Genomic DNA, 26,392 nt, shown 5'->3' on the forward strand with positions numbered 1-26,392 from the left:
GGTTAAAACCAAGCAGCAAGAATAGGAGAATCATTGATGGCTCTTTCGAAAATCTGACAGATACAGCTGCATAAATGACTTCCTCTTTGCTGTAATATTCTACATGATTTTAAAGTCTCAAGACAACTGGTGGTAAAATATACGATCTCAACCCAGTAGCTTCAATGTACCAGGTCTGGTAAGAAAATAATCAAAGAACGATAGATTTCTTAACTCTAATGCAATTTCAGCTCCCAGGAAGGGTAAACAATTTATGTACTTCTTCCATGGGATGTGGGGACTCCTAGAATGGCCAACATCTGTGTCCATCCACATTTTCTTGGAACTAAGTGATGTGCTGTGGCCTTCTCAGAGGTCACTCAGAACTTAGCCAAATCACTACTGGCCTGGAGTCACATGTAGGCTGAACCAGGAAAGGCAGATTTCCTTGTCTAAAGGGCACCAGTGATACAGATTCTGACTGTATCTTTATATTGCAGATTTAGTAACTGGATTTCAATATCACCAGCATTAGCTCTGGCTCTGCATTACTACTGCAGTTGTTTTCTCATCATTTTTTCTGAATTAAGCATCATGATGGTTTGCTGGAGTATAAAGTACTATCATAGAACAACTAATTTAGAAGAACATTGTTTAAAAACAAACACAATGCATGCACTCAGACAGCTCAGAAAAATATGCTCAATTTAACCTGATGGTACTAATTTGTGTTACTGAAAGTAAAAATCAAGTCTAACACAGGGCTTATGCCCGAAACATTGATTCTCCTGTTCCTTGGATGCTGCCTGACCTGCTGCGCTTTTCCAGCTCTGATCTCCAGCATCTGCAGTCTTCACTTTCTCCTCGAATATTTTTAAGACTGTAATTTTCAGGTCATCTGGTGAAGAGATTGAATTCATTTATGCCCACAACAAAGGCATAAATGAATACATTTCAATACACATTTTCCCTTCAGTGTTCAAAAGGAGAAGATGATTGAAGCTTCAGCCCCTGTACAGCAGATATAGATGAAGGCTGCATCAGCATCACTCAGCAACAAAACCTAGGAGACTTGCAAACAAATGAATTAGGAGCAAAGACTAAGACACTCAGCCCATCAAGCCTGTTCCACCTTACTGTAAGATTTAGCTGAACAGATATATTCTTGTTTTCACAAGAAAACATTTGCATTAAAGTAAAAACAACTCTTAAAATGACATTAGCACACTCATCAGAAGTGATTTTAATGGTCAATCTGCACTTATACAATTCAAACTTTCATCCTAAATCAATATTACCAATGCAATGACTTGTCATTCTGTTAAAATATAAGAACTTCTCATCTGCTCCTTCTATTCCTCTCACCTCAAGCAACATTCCCCTTTATTTGGGTTGTTAGAACTAAAAATATTTCGGTGTGTGATAAATGCAATAACCTTTAGAACTGACTACTCAATGTTTCCTTGGAATTCTGACAATGGGGAGCAAATCTGTACGACAGGGTTACAAAGAGGAGAATTCCTTTAGGATATTCAAACTTTTCGGACATCCAGTAAATCTTTTGTCTGATGTGGACAATTTTACACAGGCATTTGTAACAACCAATCTGGACAAAGTGCTGGAAACAGCAAATGAGATTTCAAAAATCTAGTAACTGTGTTGTGGTGCTGTTGGCTGAGGTAGGAATGTTGGTCAGGACACTGGGACTCCCTGTTCTTCAACAAATTGTGACGTTAGATCTTTTACATCAACTAGATCAAGCAGTCAAACTTTGGTTTCATAACATCTGAGAGATGGGGTGGCACCTTCATCATTCTGCCTGCATTATCTTGACATTAAGCCTGGACCAGATAGTTACCTTCAATGCTGCCTTGTGAACTACAAACTTTAACTCAGTCAGAAATGACACCACCTAATAGAAGCTGTCACTTCAAGAGACAAGGCCATAGACTGCACAGTATGAAATCATATTAAAATATAAAAGATCAGACAACCACTGCATTCAGGTTACATCTTTGTACAAATACTTTGCATACTTTGATATTCATTAGTTTCAAGGCAGTAAACCAAACTGTGACAACTATAAAATGCTTCCAAGAGGATTGTTCAGAATAGCATTATATAATCAAAGTAAATTGTACTTTTATTTTGTTATTTACACTATGTCCATGCTCAAGACAGGATACAACGTGCAAGAGCATCGTTAAACTGAATTAGAGTATTTACTCCCTTATCTTTGCAAGGTCTCCACAGCAGTGAGCAGCATGGTTCCAACATACAGAACCAGAAGGTTTGATCGCTTTGAGGGCTGTGGCTGTCCTCTACTCCCTAAAAAGGGGTCTTACTTCATACAATCATTGAAATATACCCAACATATACAACTTAAACAAATATCATTGCTGTGGTTCTAACTCCAAATGAATGGGATGAGTAAATGCGCTCTATAGTCTGTTTGAAATTAAATCCATGGTGAAGCATTGACCTCTTGCTCACTGCATCTGGCAGTGCTACCACAGTCGAGATTAATAGCAAATACGGACAAAACACAAACCATAGCCCTTAGTTCTGCTATTGCCCAAAATGTTTCTGTTCTTCCATCTTTTCAGCACTATATCAGCAACAGCAGCTCAAAGTGGGTACTGAAATCACTACTGAGTTATCTAAAGGCTCCCAAGGCACATCGTCCTTATCAATCTTTAAAAAATAAATCTTCAGATCATTTGAACCTTGGTACACAGCTGGAGTGATGAGCAAACTGACCAGAAGATATGAGGAGCCTTGTTGAAAATTCAGAGTCCGTCAGTTTGAAACAGACTGCACATTATGAAACATTAGAGAAAAGTCAAGACTCAGATTTCATAAGTGGGTCACATCAATGAAAATATTAACTATAGCATCAGGTTGCGAAGCAGCATTTGAACACTGAGACATATAGCTCTGATCTTAAGATTATGCAAAGAATATTTTAATAATTGAGATCACCTCTAATTCCACATGCAGTACAGACTGCACTCCTTCAGCATTAATACAATCTAGTAGGTCACTCATATTGCATATTGACTGCTCCCACTGTGGTGTATCATTTATATAGCTTTGCACTTCACTAAATATTAAAATAAAATTTATCAAGAGAAGAATGCTGAGCTGCCAGCATTTGAGAACAGATGTGAGGACAATTTGATCGATAAAGTGCAAGGACTAAGTTGCTAGGCAGTTTGTAATTTATTCTAAATCAAGGACTGGCAATAACCAATGGTCATAATTTTAAGATGGAAAAGATGAGGTCTTAGTACTTTTTCTGTCAGAGAATATTGTAACTTTAACAAATTGCTTCCTCGAATAGGAGGCACTAATTCATCAAATTTCTTCAAGCAAGAGTTCCACCTGCTTCTGGTTGTGGTTACGTTAGCTCTTACAAAAAAAAAAAAAGAGGTAACTGAAAAAATTAATAGGGGTCAGAGCAATTTTCTGGATTAGTTTCAATTTGGTAGGAGGGTTAGAGAGGAATTATCAAGATGTTCTCCTCAAAAATTGGCCTATGTTTTAAAATCTATATTTTTTTTCCACCTCTCCTGGGAAGATACTCAATTTTTTTTAAATTGAAAAAGGTATTACAAGTATGTGGACCAGCCTGGACAGATAAGGAGGTCTTCTACTGGTGGTCAATGCTCTGATATTTACCGGACAGGTAAAGCTTTCACAACACTGTACCCCAAAAATAAAGTGTTTGATAGCTATCCATTAACCAGACAACATATATTTGTACCAAAACACAAACAAAGGAGGAAGACAAGAATAGGGGTTAGGATGAGAAACTCAAAACCAGCCCTTACTGGATGGGTGTAATTTTGAAATGCTGGCTGAATACTTGGATTTTTAAAACAGGTACAAAACACCCAAGGGGCAATCATTTTCCATTATAAAGACTGAAATACAAACTCTGAAAGATGCACAAGTCAAAAATTAATGTTTCTTCTCCAATTCTACAAGTCATTTACATTTGTTAAATTAAAACAGATACTAACAACAAGAGTACCAACATTAGAGGGTATGACACTGGAAAGCTGCACTTTGATGTGGTTGTCATCAGACTTCGATGCTTCTGGAGCTCTTGAAACAGTCTTAATGCAGAGATCCATGTCTTGTAAGATTCCTGGGATGTTCCATACATTATTGCAGATATTAAAACAGCCTCAGTGGGAATACTGCTTCCTGCAATATATCCCAAGGTTTCATCACAGGTCCCGTGATTTGATGGCACAAAACACTTCTGAACTATTGCCAGTTTTTATGATGTAAACACAGTTAAAGTGTTTTAATTTCTCTCTTTCGGTAATTTTAAAACTTGACAGGGTTAGGCAGCTGTTTTTGGTCTTTAATCAAAGTGAATTGCAGTGTAAAAAATTATCCAAACCACCTGGAAGGGGGAAAAAAAAAGGAAGTGTTATCAAGCTACATCTGGAAATAGTTTCTAATGGCACTGTCACTGAATGACTAGGATCTGTTGTGTTCAAATCCACTTTGGCCGGTGGTAACCTTTGGGGAAAACAAAGGGACCCACTTGTGGCGTAGAGTCCCTAGCCCTGGAATGGGAGACCTGGGTTCAAGTGCCACCTACTCCAGAGGTGTGCAACATCCCTGAACAGGTTGTTTAGAAAAACAGGTTACTTTTTTTTTAAGAAAAGCTATGACAGATCTATGCAACTAAAATAATCCACACAGCATCAGATTATTCAGGTCAACATTTGGGTAATATATAAATAAGTGATAATAGACCTTAAATAAAAAATGTTTTAACCAATTTAGCCAGCATTTAGGTTTCCCCTCCTCTCAGCTCCTAAAAGGAGTAGACTTGCATTGCAAATTGATTTCAAAAGTGAAAACAATTTTCCAACATGCATAATCCATGCACCAACTTGTCTCATCCATCAGCCCAGAGTTCAACTTTTATCAGGCTATTTCATTCCTGAGAGAATCGTAACTGATTTGTTCCCAATTGGTGCACCTTCCAGCACACAAACACTGTTTTAAGTTCTGCACCTTCAGAACTGCACTGAAACACCAGCCTAAATGTTGTGCTTCAAAGTCTGGAACAAGTTTTGAACCCACCATATTCTGATTCAGGGCAAGGAGAGATATCACAAACAAAAGAATCAAGCCAAGTATGTTTCTGTGTTTCTAATCAAGTGGTGCACCTTGTTCCAATTTTTTTATTCATCCAAGATATCCTATGCGATTGCAATATGGATGCCGTATTTTTTAAAAAATGCTTCAAGGTAATTGCTATTTTCACTTTGCATGATCCACGTTTTTATGCACCATCCTCGTTATTCCAAACAAAACTCACCCCCAGCAACTACCTCAAACCAACTATAATTCATCCTCAGGAGGTTCTACTTCAAAGCTTTTCCTAGCCATTCTAAGCCAGCCAAAAGGAGGTGTATAGCTCAAGTGTTACTTCTTCTATGGTGATACAACAAATCCAACTCTTTTCAACTATTTAAAATAACTAAGTCTTTTTTAAGAAATTAAACTGAACGCTGCATTCTATGACAATCTGCCCCATATGCATAGAATGAGCATAATACGTAATCTTTGTTTTTGGATATAAACATAAAAATAGCTAACTTATCACATTCAGAAGTGGCTACTTCATCTTGAAGTCCAAAAGAAAACATATTCATTTTGTCATTGTTTAATTGTATTGACATTGACTGCCGGAACATGCAGCTTATTGATTGTTATTCCTCCTGCCTACTTTGAATTTTTTTCAAATCTAATTTAGCTTTACACTAAATGATTCATTTACTTAAAGCTGTTCAATAATCTTGAGCTTGTCAACTGCACATGTGATAGTAATTTCCCAAATAATGTATACTTTAAAACTTTCTGGTTCTATTATTAATCATCTGGAACATGTCCAGGTTCTTGTGGTGCACTGTTAGTGATCCTCCCTCTGAACCAGGAGACCTGGGTTCAAGTGTAACCACATCTCTGAACAGGTTGACAAGAAAATAAAAATCAAACGAATTGTGAAATAAATGAGACACAAGAATATCAGAACATATCCAAATCTACTTCCTTTAGCTGCATCATAGAAAGAAGGAACCACACAATTCACACCTGTTAGAGAATGGCACCAATACAAACACATTGAGCAGCAACACTCAAGTTTCTAAAAAGGGTGCAGTTTGAGCTGAAATACGGAAATCTGTAAATGTCTCAGTGTAAAAATTGTTATTGGCAGAATTTCCCTGCATTGAGCGCAGAAATAACTAATTACCAAAAACAACGCAAAAGATGTCATGAATCCCTCTTTTGTTAACTCCCAGGTTCCGCCATATTCCTCTTCATCTACTTGCTGGAAGCTGCTAAAGTAGAGGTACAAAAGTCCAGCATTGATGAGACAAAATCTAGAAGCAGAAAACACAGAATTTATAATAATGTCTGTTCAACATGACAACAAGGAAGTATTTATATTACTCACTCTTGCACTGATCCACCTCTATCATCACTAACCCCATCGAAGACGCTGATTCAGAATGGAATACAGTCAGGAACCCTATCCTACAGTATACTCAACCTGGAGTGTGGATGAGATCGATCAATCATGGTGGACATTGCTGCCATTTGCAACCTTGCCCAGCCACCCCCATTTTCAGTGGTTATTACTAGACTGCAGTCTGGGCAATCTCTCTCCTTCCTAGGACAAAACAAAGAGCTATAGACGTGGAAGGTTAAAAGAAAAGGGAAGGACTCAAAGTGGCTAACTATAGGTCAGTTAGTCGAACACATATCATTCTAGGAAAAATTCTGGAATCAATTATTAAGTAATAGCAGTAGATTTCGCAAGTTGTAATATAAACAAGCAGTCAGCATGGCTTTGTGAAAGAGAATTTGCACTTGACTAATTTATGAGGATTTCTCAAGGAAGTCTCAACCAGAGTGCATACAGGGGAACCAGTAGATTTGTTGTATTTGGACTTCCAGATGGCATTTGATAAGGTACCTCAAAAGTTAAGTCATGGTGTTGGAGGTAGTATATTGGTATGGACAGAGAATTAGTTAATGAGCAGGAAACAGCAAGTTGAGATAAGGGCTCTTTTTCAGGCTGGTAACTTGTAGTGGAATGAGAGGGGATCTCATTGAAATGTATAGGATTCTTAAGGGGCTTGATAGTAAATGATGAGCAGATGTTTTCCCTCATGAGACAGTTTAGGACCGGAGGGCATAGTCTCAGAATAAAAGGACCAATTTAAGACTGAGATGAGGCGGAATTTCTTCTCTCAGAGGATCGAGTGACTTTGCAAGTCCTTGCCACAGAGTGTGTGGGAGCAAAGCCATTGAGAGTATTTACGACTGAAATAGTTTCTTGGATCAGCCAGGAATCAAGGGTTAAAGGGAAAAGGACTGGAAAGTGGATATGAGGATTGTCAAATCAGCCATGATGCTATTGAACAGCCTCAGGGGCTGAACAACGTATTCCTGTTCTATTTCTTATAGTTTTAATTAGAACAGCATCACAGTTAATCATCTGCTTACTTTCCAACTGGTTGGGGGGGGGGGGCGCGTCATATGGTTGACTTAAAAGAGCTTTTTTCAAAGAGGAGATGGATTAGGAAATAGGTCTTTTTCATTAAACCCCACAATGTAAAGTAATTTAATAAGGATGGAGATGAATTATAACTTCGTAAGGTAAAACTGCCTTCAAAGGTAAACATTTTACTCGCATTTTATTAATAAAAAGGAACATAACATGAACTTACATTGCTATTCCCAAGAATCCTTTAAGTGGAACAACGCCCCAGATAACTCCTAAAAAAATTGCAATTAATTGTCGAAACCAATAGATCACATCTAGAAACTCATCCTGTAAGGAGGAGGAGAAATTCAATTAACTTTGGCACAATTTGTAGTCCACCATTTTCATAAAGAAAGCAACTTGTAAAAACGATTAACATTTATCAGCTAACAATTCCATATGCTTCAATTTAAAACTATTTTGATTAAAATTGACAAATCATAAATGATATAGTAATGAAATTTTATCTGAATGTGCATAATATAATGATTGGAGGTGCAAGTGCATCAGTATAGGATAGATAAACATCTCTTTGGTTTGTCTGACTATATGTTACAATCTACTAAACATGGAGAATGGATGAGATTGATCGATCATGGTGGACATTGCTGCCAAATCAATTTTGCCCAAACCCGCCTATTTTCCATGGTTATTACTAGACTGCAGCCCGGGCAATCTCTCTCCTTCCTAGAACAAAGCCCTATTTCACCATTGGAAACACCAGCTTTTTAAGTAGCAATGTCAGAATTTACCTTTTCGATAATATATGAACACTTATTAAGAACAATTCTGTGTTTGTGATGGCAAAAACAGGCTATTATGTATAGTGTGTATGTATACATTATGTATAGTGCATGATATATAACTGATGTGCGCCACATGTTTCCGTCACTTCATTTGAATTTACAGCTTTCAGTAAACGTTGGCCCTTATGGGTTTGCAGGCATGAGACAACTCTTCCAAAGCCCTAGAGATGTTGAAGCAATGAATCAGGAGTAGTTTTGGATTAAAGGGAACAGTCATTTAGGACTGAGGTAAGGAGAAATTGCTTCACTCGAAAGGTTGTAAAGCTATGGTATTAAATTCTGCACAAAGCTGTGGATGTTCAGTCATTTAGTATATTCATTTGGAAGTTGACATTGTTTGATAGCGTGGGAAGGCATAGCTGAGGTCAATCATTTGCGATCTTGTTGAATAACAAAGTATGCTCAAGGGATCAAGTGGCTTAACCTCATTCCTATTTTTTACTTCTCTTTCGAGATCAACAAACTGTAAAAGTTACTTTCCAATTTCAGATTGTCGTGTGCCTGCATTGTTCTTCGCACATCGCACAAAGTGAAGCTTAACTGGAATCGCTGAGAGGACAAATTCCTGCTGTAGAAGTACTGTTCTGCTCTTTTGACAAGTTTTACCAGATTATTTTTAACTTAAAATTTGAATTTGAGTGACCATAGCTGCATGTTACATAAAATATTAGCAAGCTTTTGTATTTCACTGCTTTCGGGACGTACAAAAGAATCAAGTGGGATCGTTTTCCTTTATATTATAATCAACAACCTGTGTTCAAATTGCATATACTCAATAAAATGCTCCAGAGGTTTGAGAAAACAAAGTATGGCACTGAGTCACATAAGGAGATATTAGACAAAATGACACACTTCATGGAGTGTTACCAGCCCACATAATAATGCTGAATCCATGATTAGTACAGTCAGAAAACTAGGTCAAATTTGAAAGGTAATCTGATTGTGGTGTTAACCCTGTCCAATCCAATACATGAATTGGTATCTACTTGACGGTTTCACACTCCTCTAGAGAGATACCCATTCACCTGTTCCACACAATGCGTGCCTTGCTCAGCCTTTGTCTCTGCACTTGGCTCGTTACCTTTATATGTACTTCTTGTCAGATGTGGGAGTTTAAAGAGAGTTTAAGGGTCACTGCGGATTATATCTGCCATAAATGCTGTTGGATGCGAATCTTATCAGATCGAGTGGATCGGTTGGAGAGACAGATAGAAGCAATGAAGAATTTGCAACAGCATGTGATGGATGCCAGTTATAGAAAGGGGGGAAATGTCTCAGATACAGTCACATAGATGGGTTAACTCCAGGAAGGGTAAGAGAGGTAGGCAGCTAAAGCAGGAGTCTTTTGTGGATATACCCATTACAAACAGGTATGCTGTTTTGGAAAATGTAGGGGGGTGATGGATTCTCAGGGGAACGTAGCACAAACAGCTATGTTTCTGATATTGAGACTGGCTCTAATGCAACGAGGGGTATGTCGGTTTCCAAGAGATCAATTGTGTTAGGGGATTCTGTAGTCAGAGGTACAGACAGCCGTTTCTGTGGCCAGAAGAGAAAAAGCAGAATGGGTGTGGTTTCCCTGGTGCCAGGATCAAGGATGTCTCAGAGAGGATGCAGAATGTTCTTATGTGGGAGAGGGGCCAGCAGGAGGTCATTGTCCACATTGGAAGGGAAAAGGTTGAGACTCTGAAGGGAGATTACAGAGAGTTAGGCAGAAATTTAAAGAGGAGGTCCTCAAGGGTAGTAATATCTGGATTACTCCCAGTGCTACGAGCTAGTGAGGGCAGGAATAGGAGGGTAGAGCAGATGAATGCATGGCTGAGGAGCTGGTGTATGGGGGAAAGGATTCACATTTTTGGATCATTAGAATCTCTTTTGGGGTAGAAGTGACCTGAACAAGCAGGACGGATTGCACCTAAATTGGAAGGGGACTAATATACTGGCAGGGAAATTTGCTAGAACTGCTTGGGAAGATTTAAACTAGTCAGGTGGGGGGGTGAGACCCAGGGAGATGGTGAGGAAAGAGATCAGAGACTGGTACAGTTGAGAACAGAAGAGAGTCAAACAGTCAGGGCAGGCAGGGACAAGGTAGGACTAATAAATTAAACTGCACTTATTTCAATGCAAGGGGCAGATGAACTCAGGGCATGGTTAGGGACATGGGACTGGGATATCATAGCAATTACGGAAACATGGCTCAGGGATGGACAGGACTGGCAGCTTAATGTTCCAGGATACAAATGCTACAGGAAGGATAGAAAGGGAGGCAAAAGAGGAAGGGGAGTGGCATTTTTGATAAGGGATAGCATTACAGCTGTGCTAAGGGAGGATATTCCCGGAAATACATCCCGGGAAGTTATTTGGGTGGACCTGAGAAATAAGAAAGGGATGATCACCTTATTGAGATTGTATTATAGACCCCCTAATAGTCAGAGGGAAATTGAGAAACAAACTTGTATGGAGGTCTCAACTATCTGTCAGAATAATAGGGTAGTTATGGTAGGGGATTTTAACTTTCCAAACATAGATTGGGACTGCCATAGTGTTCAAGGTTTAGATGGAGAGGAATTTCTTATGTGTGTACAAGACAATTTTCTGATTCAGTATGTGGATGTACCTACTACAGAAGGTGCAAAACCTGACCTACTCTTGGGAAATAAAGCAGGGCAGGTGACTGAGGTGTCAGTGGGGGAGCACTTTGGGGCCAGCGACCATAATTCTATTTGTTTTAAAATAGTGATGGAAAAGAATAGACCAGATCTAAAAGTTGAAGTTCTAAATTGGAGAAAGGACAATTTTGACGGTATTAGGCAAGAACTTTCAAAAGCAGATTGGAGGCAGAGGTTCGCAGGTAAAGGGACGGCTGGAAAATGGGAAGCCTTCAGAAATTAGATAAGAATCCAGAGAAAGTATATTCCTGTCAGGGTGAAAGGGAAGTCTGGTAGGTATGGGGAATGCTGGATGACTAAAGAAATTGAGAGTTTGGTTAAGAAAAAGAAGGAAGCATATGTCAGGTATAGACAGGATAGATTGAGTGAATCCTTAGAAGATATAAAGCAAGTAGGTGTATACTTAAGAGGGAAATCAGGAGGGCAAAACGGGGACATGAGATAGCTTTGGCAAATAGAATTAAGGAGAATCCAAAGGGGTTTTACAAATATATTAAGGACAAAAGGGTAACTAGGAAGAGAATAGAGCCCCTCAAAGATCAGCAAGGCGGCCTTTGTGTGGAGCCACAGAAAATGGGGAAGATATTAAATGAATATTTTGCATCAGTATTTACTGTGGAAAAGGATATGGAAGATATAGACTGTAGGGAAACAGATGGTAACATTTTGCAAAATGTCCAGATTACAGAGGAGGACGTGCTGGACGTCTTGAAATGGTTAAAGGTGGATAAACCCCCAGGACCTGATCAGGTGTACCCGAGAACACTATGGGAACTTAGAGAAGTGATTGCTGGGCCTCTTGCTGAGATATTTGTATCATTGATAGTCACAGGTGAGGTGCCAGAAGACTGAGGTTGGCAAACGTGGTGCCACTGTTTAAGAAGGGCAGTAAAGACAAGCCAGGGAACTATAGACCGGTGAGCCTGACCTCGGTGGTGGGCATGTTGTTGGAGGGAATCCTGAGGGACAGGATGTACATGTATTCGGAAAGGCAAGGACCGATTCAGGATAGTCAACATGGCTTTGTGCGTGGGAAATCATGTCTCACAAACTTGATTGAGTTTTTTGAAAAAGTAACAAAGACTGATGAGGGCAGAGCAGGAGATGTGATCTATATGGACTTCAGTAAGGTGTTCGACAAGGTTCCCCATGGGAGACTGATTAGCAAGGTTAGATCTCATGGAATACAGGGAGAACTAGCCATTTGGATACAGAACTGGCTCAAAGGTAGAAGACAGAGGGTGGTGGTGGAGGATTGTTTTTCAGACTGGAGGCCTGTGACCAGTGGAGTGCCACAAGGATCAGTGCTGGGTCCTCTACTTTTTGTCATTTACATAAGTGATTTGGATGCGAGCATAAGAGGTACAGTGAGTAAGTTTGCAGATGACACCAAAATTGGAGGTGTAGTGGACAGTGAAGAGGGTTACCTCAGATTACAACAGGATCTGGACCAGATGGGCCAATGGGCTGAGAAGTGGCAGATGGAGTTTAATTCCGATAAATGCGAGGTGCTGCATTTTGGGAAAGCAAATCTTAGCAGGACTTATACACTTAATGGTAAGGTCCTTGAGAGTTTTGCTGAACAAAGAGACCTTGGAGTGCAGGTTCATAGCTCCTTGAAAGTGGAGTCGCAGGTAGATAGGATAGTGAAGGCGGCGTTTGGTGTGCTTTCCTTTATTGGTCAGAGTATTGAGTACAGGAGTTGGGAGGTCATGTTGCGGCTGTACAGGACATTGGTTAGGCCACTGTTGGAATATTGCGTGCAATTCTGGTCTCCTTCCTATCGGAAAGATGTTGTGAAACTTGAAAGGGTTCAGAAAAGATTTACAAGGATGTTGCCAGGGTTGGAGGATCTGAGCTACAGGGAGAGGCTGAACAGGCTGGGGCTGTTTTCCCTGGAGCGTCAGAGGCTGAGGGGTGACCTTAGAGGTTTACAAAATTATGAGGGGCATGGATAGGATAAATAGACAAAGTCTTTTCCCTGGGGTCGGGGAGTCCAGAACTAGAGGGCATATGTTTAGGGTGAGAGGGGAAAGATATAAAAGAGACCTAAGGGGCAACTTTTTCATGCAGAGGGTGGTACGTGTGTGGAATGAGCTGCCAGAGGAAATGGTGGAGGCTGGTACAATTGCAACATTTAAGAGGCATTTGGATGGGTATATGAATAGGAAGGGTTTGGAGGGATTCAGGCTGGGTGCTGGCTGGTGGGACTAGATTGAGTTGGGATATCTGGTCGGCATGGATGGGTTGGACCGAAGGGTCTGTTTCCATGCTGTACATCTCTAAGACTCTATGACTCCCTGGTCGTGCTGCTCTCGATTCCTCACGTCCTCCCTCCTCTTGCCACCTTTCTCCTCACAATAGTGAGCAGTGAGGCAGCAGAGAGGGGAGCAGGAGGAAGGCATTGGGGAGTTTGACGTATGGTAGGCTAGTGCTTTAAGCGAACAAATTGCAATCCCAGGATTTGACTTATTTTAAAACACTGGAAACCCTAATTTTATTGCTTATATTTACTGATCTAGGTATCTCACTGATAGTGGGTGGCGAATGCATTCTGTGCAGTTTCAGTGGCAGCAAATACAAGCTTAAAAATAAACCAATGTGCTTATTTAACTGTTTCTTTTACTTCTAAGGTACAAAACAGTTTTCAAAAAGTTATTTTTCTTTAAAGTTGAAAACTTTACTGCCATTAAAGTTGACAAGTGTTTGGATTGCAAAGGCAAAATTCTTAGTGTCACCCTATGTAATATTCTTTAACCATTATTAGATATCTTCTGCTCAGCCGATTCCTCAGAAACAAACCCAAACAAGCAGACACAATAAAACCAAAAACTATAGCCACATTACCTTACATCAAAGACATATCAGAAATGACTTCCAGACTACTCAGACCTCTTGGCATTATGGTAGCCTACAAACCCACCCACACACTTTAACAGTGACTAATAAACCTAAAGGATCCAACAGATACCACCAGCAAAACTAACGTCATTTACAAGATACCATGCAAGTACTGTAAAAAAAAAACTCTACATTGGACAAACTAGCAGGAAACTTGCCACCAGGATACATGAACACCACTGGCCTCCAAAGACATGACCCACTATCGCTAGTTTCTATACATACAGACAAAGAAGGGCACCACTTTGACTGGGACAACACACACATCCTAGGACAGGTGAAACAAAGACACGCATGAGAATTCTTAGAGCCAAGGCATTCTAACCAGAACTCCATTGATAAAACATCAATTTAGATCCTATGCGGGACATACCACCAGCACTTCACCGGAGACTCACGCTGATGATGTTACCAAGTATGGTGATGAAACGTCTGAAAACAAACCATCAAGCTCAGCAAGCTAACTTACTTATTTCTATCCTTTTAAATGATATTCAAAAATTTTTCGTGCTCTTGCTTATGGCAAATTGCACTTAAATCGTCCCTCTCACACAGTAAAATGTCACAAGGCACTTCACTGGGTGTAATCAGACAAAACATGAGACCAAATCACAAAGTGATATCAGGGCAAGGAACAACTGCTTATACGAGGAGAATGATCTTAAAGAAACATCTTAAAAGTGAAGACAGGGTGCTGAGCTTTAGGGAGGGAATCCCCAGCACTGACTGCCAGACCTTTCAAGACACAGCTGCCAAAAATTGAAAAGTGGGCCTGGATACTTCACCAACAACACTTAGAAACGAGGGCCAGTTAGCTCAATTGGCTGGATAGTCAGATTGCGGTGCAGAGTGATGCAAACAGCGAGAGTTCAATTCCTGCATTGGCTGAGGTTACCACAAAGGACATGCTTCTCAACTCCTCCCCTCACCTGAAGCATGGTGACCCTCAGGTTAAACCACTACCAGTTGTCTCTATCTAAAGAGAGAGCAGCCCTATCGCCTGGTAAGATTATGGCACCGTTACGCACTTAGAACCACTGATTGATAATGACACAGGGAACAAACTGGCAGCTCTGTTAGCACTTTGAAGCAGGTATTCAATTATATTCATTGTCTGACTATTTCCCCATGATTCTGCAAAATGTATTTCTCCTGTTTAAGTATTTATCCAACTCTCTTTTAAAGCCACCACTGAGTCTGCTGTCACTGTCCTTTCAGATAGCTCAGTGCAGATAATCGTAACTTGTTTCTCTCATGTTCCAGTACATGACGAAGTTGCATTCAATAATGTAAAGCCTTGAAAACAGCAGGCTATTAAAATTACTGCTACAAAACATGGAACTACTGGCATTTTGAACTCAAGATAGTCCTGAAGCTCAAGCAAATACCTAATTAAATTTGGACATTCACTGCCATCCAAGGAATTCACACAATTCTTTGTTCAAGGATGGTCCATCAACAAAAGAATTATAGCATTCCCATCATTCTATTTCACCATGGTCAAAAGAAACAGCAAAATTCAATGTGTTAGATGAACGTGAATGGATTCCATTGAGCTTTCATTGAATTATGATGGTGCCCTCAAATAAATTAGGCTGGCTGTGTCTCAAGATGTTAAATGACAATACAGAATTTGTAATCAACACATTCTCTCCTGCTAAAAGGATACTGAAATTGTACAAGTCAGATGAAGTAGTCACCATTTTGTTGGATGCTTATAAAATAACAGTAATAACTACGATGCAGAGACAGAGTTCCATCAGAAACCACCAAACAATCTGCAAGTTATCTTCACAACTAAGGTAATAAACACCATATTTAAAGTGAGAGAAGGACTCCCCTCCAACCAATGGAGAAAGTGAGGACTGCAGATGCTGGAGAGTCAGAGTCAAAAGTGTGGGCTGAAAAAGCACAACAGGTCAGGCAGCATTTGTGGAACAGCAGAGTCGATGTTTCGGGCCCCTGCATCACCCTCTTATCTATCCCTCAGCCCCCTTTCCCTTCCACATTACTAATGAAGGGCTTATGCCCAAAACGTTGACCCTCCTGCTCCTTGGATTTTATAGCTGACCTGCTGTACTTTTCCACACGATTAATTTTGACTCCCCTCCAATCAATTCCAATGTTGGAGTTCTCATGAGAACCAACTGCCTGGAAATTTAAGTAGAAGAGGACAAATTTTGCATGCGATACTGCATTTAAAAAAACATGCGTTCTGATTCTATTACTAACCATCTGAAATAGACAACTGTTTCTCATCTTCTAGACTCAAACAGCATGGAAACAGAGCCTTTGGTCCAATTTGTCTATGCTGACCAAGTGTCCCAACCTAAATTAGTCCCATTTGCCTGTGTTTGACCCATATCCCTCTAAAACATTCCTATCAAATACCTGTCTAAACATTTTACTAAATGTTGTAACTGCATCTGCATCCACCACGTCCTCTGGCAGTTCATTTCACATACGAACCTCTGAAAATGTTGCCCCTCAGGTCCCTTTTAAATCATTATCCCCTCACCTTAAAATGATATGCTCCACTTTTGAACACTCCTACCTTTAGGAAAAGACTTTGATATTCCTTTTATCTATGCCCTCATGATTTTATAAACCTAAGGTCGCCCCTCAACCTCCTCACTACAGTGAAAAAAAATCCCAGTCTATCCAGCCTCTCCTTATAACTCAAACCCTCCAGTCCCAGTAACATCGTCATAAACTTTTTCTGCACCCTCTCCAATTTAATATCCTTTCTATAGTAGGGTGACCAGAAGTGTATACAGTGCTCTAAAAGTGGCCTCACCAACATCCTGTACAACCACATGATGCCCCAATCCTTCCACTCTGAGCAATGAAGACAAGCGTGCCAAACACCTTCTTTACCAACCTGTGACTCAACTTTCAAAGAACTATGTATCTGTACCCCTAGGTCTCTCTGTTCAACAACACTCCCCAGGGCCCTACCATTAACTGCATAAGCCTTGTTCATCTTACCAAAACGCAACACCGCGCATTTATGCAAATCAAACTCCATCTGCCATTCTTGATTAGATTAGATTAGATTCCCTACAGTGTGGAAACAGGTCCATTGGCCTAGCAACTCTCCGAAGTGTGACCCGCCCAGACACATTCCCCTACCCTATATTTACCCCTGACTAATGCACCTGACACTCCTCTGCCATTGGCTCCAATTGATTAAGATCTTAGATCACCTTCTTCACTGTCCAAAAACCTCAAATTCTCAACCAAATTGTTTAAATAAATGACAAACAGTGGGTCCAATACCGATCCCGGTGGGACACCGCTGGTAACAGGCCTCCAGTCTGAAAAACAACTCTCTGCCATTACCATCTCTTACCATCAAGCCAATTTTGTATCCGACCAGCAAGCTCTCCCTGAATCGCGAGTGTTATAACTTCACTAACAGTCTACTATGCAGAACCTTATCAGAGGCTTTATCTCTTTGTAATCTTCACTGCTCTAGCAACAACCCAGCTTCTCAATCCATCCACATTAATAAAATGATAGTGAGTAAATTACTTCAGTATATTAAGTCTATAGCCTCTGAAAAACCCCAACATCACTCCTAAAGAGTGGTGCCCATAATTTAAAAAAACAATAGTTCAGTAAAGCTATTTTGTCATGAAACTGAGCTAAAGAGATCCTGGAGTCAGTGGTATTACACTGATGTTTTCACCTATGGGCCAGCAAATTAATGCTGGTACTATAATACTGTCTTTTGTTTGGAGCAGGATTGTGGCATTTTGTTGTCAAAAAGTCTTTAGGATCATTAGTTTAAATAGGCCAAAAAACGTAACAAAAACAGAAGCTAGCCAGAGGGGAAAGTGAATCTCAGGATCCAGATAAAAGACATGTTTCTTCTCTGTAAAGAAGAGTGATATCATAGAATCATATAGTACAGAAGAGGCCCTTCTGCCCATTGAATCTGCACTAAAAAAAACTACTCTAAATCTGTACTAACACCATTTTCCAGCATTTGGCCCTAGCCTTGCATCATTAGATTAGATTAGATTCCATACAGTGTGGAAATGTTGTAACATTTCAAGTGCACATCCAAGATGCTTTAAGTGTTGGGAGGCTTTTTGCCTCAACTACCCTCCCAGGGAGGGTGTTCCAGATTCATTCCCACAACTCTCTGGGTAAAAGACATTTTTCTTAAATCTTTTCTAAACCACCTGCCTCTCCCTTAAAATTGTGCCCCATTTTATTGACCCTTAAAGTGCTTTCTATTCACCTTGCCTGTGCCCTCGACCTTATACAAATATATGTTTCTATTAAATGGAATTAATGTAGTTTGCCATTTGTTGGTCGGCATAGACGTGGTTTGCCAAAGGACTTGTTTCTATGCAGTATGACTATGACTGCAATCAGGCCCTCACTCAACCTTCTCTGCCCTAAAGAAAACAACCCGAGGTAACCCAGCTTCTCTTCATTGTTAAATTGCTCCATCATAAACAACGTCCTGGTGGATCTCCTCTGCGTCCCCGCCTGTGCGCAGTGACCAGAACTACACACAGTACTCCAGCTGTGGCCTAACCCTCTAACATTACCTCCCTGCTCTTATAAACTATGACACGTCTGATAAAGGCAAACATCAGTACGCCTTTTCAATTACCCTGTTAGCCTGTCTTGCATCTTCAGCGATCTGCGAACAAGCATCCCAAGATCCCTCTGTGCTTCAGTGTCCTACCATTCTTTATTTCCTTCTCTTGTTCCTTCTTTCAAGGTGCTTCGCTTTACACGTTTCAGGGTTAAATTCTATCTGCCACTGATCAATCCACCTTTATCCTCCAAAGGCTTTCCATCGTCACTGTCAAACAACCAGTCAACTTTGTGTCATCCACAAACTTAGTCTCCTCACATTTCTTTCAAAAGCAATAAAGGAATCTAGGCCTGATCCCTGTGGAACACCGACCTCCAGTGACATAAGCAGTCCTCTATCATCACCACCTATCCCACCACTAAAACAAGGGTTGAAGTCAACAAATTACCCTAGATCTCATGTGCTTTTATCTTGTTTATCATCTCCCATGTGCGATCTTGACAAAGAATTGTTGAAATCCACAAAAATGACATCAACTGCACTACCTACACAGAATTTTGAGGAGATATCCATTAAATTTGTTAGGCATGACCACCCTCAGACAAAGCCATATAATCTACACCTGATAAAATCATGTTTCTCCAAGTAAAGATCAATTCTCTCCTTCAGAATTTTCTCCAATGCGTTATGGATACCACAAGATCTGAATTTTGTAACGTATTTATTTTGCCAACTCTAAAATACAATAATGTTACAAGATGAATAGAAAAACACTGACATAACCTGGGAAACTTTGTATTCAATAGTAAAAATGCCCAAATTCAGAATTTCCTACACAACATACACATATTTCATAAAATCCTTTCCATCTACTTAATACTATTTGAAAAGGAAACGTCATGCATCTTATAACTTATCAAATCAAATGTAATGCAGGTTATTTGGAGATAGTGAGGACAGCAGATGCTGGAAAGTCAAGAGTGGAAAAAGTGTGGAGCGAGAAAAAGCATAGCAGGTCAAACAGCAGCAGAGGAGCAGTTTCAGGTCAGAATCTTTCATCAAGACTCCAGGTTATGTCAACAAACTGGATCTCCAATTAAAATCTAATCACTTCAGTACAACTGATATCAGTAACTGATTGAAATCAATTCTTGTTATAGGAAAGATATTAAGCTGGAGAGAGTTCAGAAAACATTTACCAGGATGTTACTAGGAATGGAGGGTGAGTTGCAAGGAGAGGCTGGGACATGTTTCACTGATGTGTCGGAAGCTGAGAGGTGACCTTATAGAGGTTTATAAAATCATGTGGGGTATACATAAGGTGAATGACAGGTGTCTTTTCCCTAAGGTAGGCAATTTATAAAGTCAATTCAGCACGGGAACAGACCCTTCAGTCCACGTGACCAGAATCCCAAACTAAACTAGTCTCAACCGCTTGCACTTGAGCCTATACACAAAGTCAGAACTTTCCTATTCACATATTTATCCAAATGTCTTTTAAATGTTGTAACTGTACCCACATCCACCACTTCCTCTGGAAGTTTATTCCACATATGAACCACTGTGTAAAAAAAACTGCCCTTCATGGCTGTAAAATTTTTCTCCTCACTTTAAAATTATGCCCCCGAGTCTATAAATCTATCACCCTTGGGAAAAGATGCCTGTATTCACCTTATCTACACCCCTCATAATTTTATAAATCACTATAAGATCACCCCTCAACCCCTACTAGGGGGCAAATTTTTAAGGTGAGAGGAGAAATGTTTAAAAAATGTTTGCTTTTTTTTTTACAGAATGGTTCATGTGTGGAATGAACTTCCACAGAAAGTGATGGATATGGATACAGTTACAATGTTTAAAAGACATTCCGATAAGTACATGAACAAGAAATATTTGGAGAGATATGGGTCAACTGCAGGCAGATGGGACTAGTTCAGTTTGGGATTATGGTCGGCAGGGACTGGTTCAACTGAAAAGTCTGTTTCCATGCTGTTATGTCTATGATACTATGACTATCAGAAAGTAAAAACTAAAATGCAAGTCAACTTGCATAACCAGAATCATAAAAATAGACATAAATTTTTCACAACACTAAATGGCGACTTTCATTGCATGACTTAATTTTACACAATCTTAAAACCATCTGTCCTCATAATCCGATGAAATAACTCTGAAAACATTGCATTGCTCCATTTACATGATCAACTTTATTGGTCAGGAGTTGGGAGGTCATGTTGCAGCTGTACAGGGCATTGGTTCGACCACTTTTGAAGTATTGAGTGCAATTCTGGTCTCTCACATATAGGAAGGATGTTGCAAAACATGAAAGGGTTTAGAAAAGATTTACAAGGAAGTTGCCAGGGTTGGAAGCTAAATAGGCTAGGGCTATTTTCCCTGGAGCATTGGAGGCTGAGGTTTATAAAATCATGAGGAACATGGACAGGGTATACAGGCCAGGTCTTTCCCGGGGGTGGGGGAATCCAAAACTAGAGAGCTTAGGTTTAAGGTGAGAGGGGTAAAATATAAAAGGGAACTAAGGGGCAACATTTTCATGCAGAGGGTGGTGCGTGTATGGAATGAGCTGCAAGATGAAGTGGAGGAGGCTGGTACGATTACAACATTTAAAAGGCATCTGAATGGATAGATGAATAGGAAGGATTTAGAAGGCCAAACACTGGCAAATGGGACTAGATTTATATAGGATATCTGGTCAGCATGGATGAGTTAGACCGAAGGGTCTGTTTCCATGCTGATTACCTCTATGACTTTAAGTCAAAGAGTTGAGATGCAACCTTCTTTCTTTTTAGACCCATATACCTTCACTACATTCAACCTTGCCCTGAAAAAAAAAATCAGAGCACCCATCTGGTACACACAATTTTCTTAAAAATGGTTTCCAATTTCATCAAGATAGCATTGTACTTGACAGATGGCACAAACATTCTGCAATATCACTTTTTAAATTTTCTGTGACATGTGGACATCAGTGTGGGTGCCAGTATACCACAGTGCTTTTAGGCAAGATGTTCTAGGATTTTGATCAGCAACCATGAAGAAATGGTGATACAGTTCTAAGTCAGATGGTGTGTGGCTTGGAAATGGTCAAGTTCCTATGTGTCTGCTGCCCTTGTCCTTTTAAGTGGCAGATGTCACAGGCTTTCAAGGTACTGTCTATAAAGCCTTAGTAAGTCGTTTTTAGAATCCCCACAGAGTGGAAGCAGGCCATTTGGCCCATTGAGTCCACACTGACCCTCCAAACAGCCACCACCCAGACCCAAGCCCTACCTTTTCCCTGTAACCCTATATTTCTCAAGGCTAATCCCCTAACCTACACATCCCTGGACAATGGGAGGAAACCGGAGCACCCGGAGGAAACCCGTACAGACATGGGGAGAATGGCTGTGTGGAGTTTGCATTCACTTGTCATGCATCTTGCACACTGTTGCCACAATGCATTACTGGTGAAGGAAGTGAATGTTTAAGATGGTGCAGTTATTTTTTACTGGTTCATGGGATGTGGGCATTGCTCAATAGACCCGCATTTATTACTGACAGCAGTTAATCATCAACTACATTGCTGAGGGTCTGAAGTCATGTGGGCTAGACCATTATGGAAGGCGAATTTCCTTGTCTCAAGGACATTAATAACTGGGTGAGTTTTTATAACTATTAAGATTGGTTTCCATTAATTAATTAATTTCCATTTTTATTCCGGAATTTACTGAATTCAAATTTTGCACAATCTGTCATGGTGGTAATCAAATTGACGTGCCCAGAGTTTTAATATTAGTGATCCAATGACATTTCCACTACCCCACTGCATCCCCCTCCAATCAATATTTGATTACTGACTATTTAAATTAAACAAAAAAAAAATTGCACACATCTTAGTATAAATGAGATCCCATGCTTCCAATCCCTCTCAGTGACCAAAATAAAAATCATGTCAGACAGATCTGCTCAGCCTTCGCTACCACAGATGTGGAGGTGCCGGTGTTGGACTGGGATGGACAAAGTCAGAAGTCAAACGACACCGGGTGACAGTCCAACATGTTATCACTGGCACATTGTTCTTAATACACCGCCACAAAATTTGCACTTGAGCCTATACACAAACAAGTGACAAATCTCTTGAGGTACCCCAGTGTTGGGCGTCGGGGCGGGGTAAATAATCCTCCCTTCTCTCCCACCCCTACACCTCCTTTCACTTTGCAGACACAGCCCGAGCTTGCAAGTGGGTTAACTCTGCAGCCCCAGAAGATTTTCCGAGTGTGGAGATTTTCCACGGGAATGGTTGACACAGTCACTGCCCCTGTGTCAGTCAGACTCTCTCACTGGGACTGGGGGCTGGGGCCTGGTGCCACTCCCCAGGCCGGGGACCAGACCCACTCCGTCTGTCTCCCTGCTCAATCCTTTCACCCACCCGGCTCTAACCTTATCCTCCCAGGCCGCGTTACTCTTCAGCACTTTACTCCAGACGGACACTTTCACGCCGCCATTGGCCAGGTGCTCTCTGGACGACTTGCCCCCACTCATTCTCCTGTCACCACCGGCGGTGGCGGCGGCTGCTCCTCCTCGCTCTCTGTCTCCCGTTCTCCCCTCGCTCCCAGCCCCGGGGGCAGTGCCGCACTCTGCCACACACGCCGATAGCTGCGGGGGACCCCAGCACCGCGCACGCGCGCCCCGCGGGTCCTCCAGCGTCCCGGCATGCTCGGAGGCCGCGCCCCCGCCGCTAGGAGCCGCCATTTTGTCGCGGGGAGGGAGGTGGAAGGCAGCAGTGATCACGTGACAGCGGCCTCGCCGCCTCTACCGACGGCAGGAGCAGCTTTTCTACTTTCTCCGCAGGTCGGACATGGGTTCAAATGATTTAAATTCAGTTCATGAGTCTGCAATCAGTCTCAACTGTGGTGATCTTGAAGCCATCGTTATATCGCAGAGTTTTTTTTCAAACAGCACACAGAGAGACCCTTTGGCCCATCGTGTTCCTGCTGGACATCAACTATCCATTTATTCTAAAGTAAAATAACGTTTCAGGTCCAGTGACCCTTCCTCAGCACCGATCCTTCCTACAGTGTTACAATTAGAAATGCTCACAGTACTCCAGCTGCGGTCTAACTAATGTTACATACAACTCGATCATAACCTCCTTGCTCTTCTATTTCTTTTTTCCTTTTTTAATTCAGTTTCCACCACCAGGAAGAAAGGAAACAGCCAGGTGGACAGTGACAAGCAGTGCCCTTCACATCAAAGGGCAATGCTGTGTGGTCAAACAGTGAATGGGAGGGCAGGGATTAAATCAATATAGAATTGGAGGGGGAAATGATGCACTCCACTCCCTGCGGTGCCCACCTCTCCCTGAACAACTCCAGGGTGTTGGTGGACACCGCGTGCTCCTTCTCCAGAGACACCCGGGCTCTTAACAACTGGGGAAGAGGAGCAGGCAGTGGGCCCTAACAACCCTCTCCACGGCCCGCTCCCTGGACCTGTTTATGGCCAGTTTGGCCAGGCCCAGGAGCAGACCCACGAGGACGTCCTCACTCCTTGCTCTTGTATTCAGTGCCTTGACTAATAAAGACAGGTATCCCATATACCTTCTTAACCACTTTATCTACTCTGTCCTGTTGCCTTCAAGGATCTATGGATGTGCACACCAAGGTCCCTCTGATCCTCTGTACTTCTTGGGGACCTACTGTAGTAAATATTTGTACTTCCTTGCCTTTATAGTCCTCCCAAAATGTATCACCTAATACTCATCAGGGTTAAATTCCTTTGTCAATGTTCAGCCATTGTTGTTGCAACAACCCATCCAATTCACTAATGTCTTTCACAGAAGGAAATGTGTTGGCCTTACTTACTCTGGCTTACACACAACTCCAAATGGACAGCATTGTGCTTGACTCTTAACTGCCCTTTGAAATAGACAATTAAACAAATCAGATCAAGGGAAATATGGAAGGGCAGCAAACACTGATCTTGCCAGGGACATCAAATCCTGTGAAAAAATGTTAAAAAATGCTTATGTTCCGAAGAATAGTCATTGGACCCGAAACATTGATCTTGTTTTCTCTCCATATATGCTGCTGGACCTATTGAGGTTCTGTGACTATTTTTGTTTTTGTTTTAAAAGTCCTTCAATTTGCTGTGTGAGCAGTCATAACCACTGATCATATTGTATGATGTTGTCTGCACTGCTACTAATCATGGCGTGTGTTTGCTGCCACCATCCTCTTTGAGGATGGGATCCATCCATGATAAGTAATAAAGCAGACAGTTTCATACAATATGTTTTTATTTCTGTACATAAGAAGACATGAATTAGGACTGGGAATAGGCTATAAAAATGTGTTGCTGGAAAAGCGCAGCAGGTCAGGCAGCATCAAAGGAGAAGGAGAATCGACATTTCGGGCATAAGCCCTTCTTCAGGAATGAGGAGGGTGTGCCAAGCAGGCTAAGATAAAAGGTAGGGAGGAGGGACTTGGGGGAGGGCGTTGGGAATGCGATAGGTGGAAGGAGGTTAAGGTGAGGGTGATAGGCTGGAGAGTGGGTGGAGGCAGAGAGGTCGGGAAGAAGATTGCAGGTCAAGAAGGCAGTGCTGAGTCCGAGGGTTGGGACTGAGAAAAGGTGGGGGGAGGGGAAATGAGGAAGCTGGAGAAATCTGTATTCATCCCTTGTGGTTGGAGGGTTTCCAGGCGGAAGATGAGTCGCTCTTCCTCCAGGCGTCGTGTTGCCATGGTCTGGCGATGGAGGAGGCCAAGGACCTGCATGTCCTTGGCGGAGTGGGAGGGGGAATTAAAGTGTTCAGCCACGGGGCGGTTGGGTTGGTTGGTGCGGGTGTCCCAGAGGTGTTCTCTGAAACGTTCCGCAAGTAGGCGGCCTGTCTCCCAATGGGCTAGTCAACCCTTTGAGTCTACTCATCATTCAATGAGATCATGGCTGATCTGATTATGACCCTCAGAGAAGACAACTCCCGAGTTCTTCCACAAGGGAAACATTTTTTTTGTATTCACCCTTTCCAGTCCTCTCAGGATTTTATATGTCTCAATAAGATCACCTCTTATTCTTCTTAACTTCAATTGATTCAACAGTTCATCCTTTCTTCAGATAACCACCACAATTCCAGGAACCAGCTCAGTCCAGCTTCTAACTCAGTTATGTTCTTACTTAGACAAGAACACCAAAATTGTACACAATATTCCAGGTAGCTGAAGGAAACATTCTCACCTTTGAATTCGATTCCCCTTGCAAAAAAATGACGTTATTTAATTAGCCTTCTTAATCAGGTGCTATATCTGCATATTCCCACATTCCTGACGAAGGGCTTATGCCTGAAACATCAAATGTCCTGCTACTCGGATGCTGCCTGACGGCTGTGCTTTTCCAGCACCACAGGTTTTGACTCTGATCTCCAGCATCTGCAGCCCTCATTTGCTCCATACCGGCATATTAACACATTGTAATTAATGTACCACCTAGATCCCTGTGTACTTCAGAGTTTTGCAATCTTTCTCAGTTTAAATCATGAGCTGCTTTCCAATTCTTGCTGCCAACTGGTCAAATTTAGATTTTCCAATATTCCATCTGCCATATTTCTCCCATTCACTTAACCTACCTACTTGCATTTGCAGACTCCGATGTTCTCTTCACAACTTACATTCTACTTTTCCTTTAATTCAAAGTGCTTTATTAGATCAGTAAAACATCAGTAATTGACCAGAAGGGATTGTTGCAATCTTGAGAGAGGGACAATACTGAGGGAGCTTTTTAAAGTGGCTTTGGAATTGAAAAGACTGAAGATGAAGGAATGAGAGGAGTTGAATAGATATCCCTGATTGGAGAGGATAATGACCAGGGAACAAATTATGATTTGGAGATGCCGGTGTTGGACTGGGGTGTACAA

At 41.3% G+C, this 26,392-nt stretch overlaps 1 protein-coding gene across 1 annotated transcript; it reads right to left on the bottom strand.

Moving 5' to 3' along the window:
- Positions 1 to 1,202: 1,202 nt before the first annotated feature.
- rab5if (RAB5 interacting factor) lies at positions 1,203 to 23,131 on the bottom strand. The gene is made up of 4 exons (XM_043710743.2): positions 22,930 to 23,131; positions 7,746 to 7,849; positions 6,263 to 6,392; positions 1,203 to 4,396 (listed from the first exon to the last, which is right to left on the bottom strand). The coding sequence occupies exons 1-4, from the start codon at positions 23,029 to 23,031 to the stop codon at positions 4,355 to 4,357; spliced, it is 378 nt and encodes a 125-aa protein (XP_043566678.2). The 5' UTR covers positions 23,032 to 23,131; the 3' UTR covers positions 1,203 to 4,354.
- Between the last annotated feature and the right edge of the window lie 3,261 nt (positions 23,132 to 26,392).

This window comes from Chiloscyllium plagiosum, unplaced genomic scaffold (assembly GCF_037043375.1).
Source record: "Chiloscyllium plagiosum isolate Xiang-an unplaced genomic scaffold, Cpla_swu_hap1 HiC_scaffold_15, whole genome shotgun sequence".
Taxonomy (NCBI): Eukaryota; Metazoa; Chordata; class Chondrichthyes; order Orectolobiformes; family Hemiscylliidae; genus Chiloscyllium; species Chiloscyllium plagiosum.

Coding starts and splice junctions, on each gene's coding strand:
- rab5if (XM_043710743.2), bottom strand. CDS start 23,031: ATGAGTGGGGGCAAGTCGTCCAGAGAGCACCTGGCCAATGGCGGCGTG. Junction 7,850..22,929: donor ACGCGGCCTGGGAGGATAAG/GTTAGAGCCGGG, acceptor TCCTCCTTACAG/GATGAGTTTCTAGATGTGAT. Junction 4,397..6,262: donor CATCTTTTGCGTTGTTTTTG/GTAATTAGTTAT, acceptor TCCCCCTTCCAG/GTGGTTTGGATAATTTTTTA.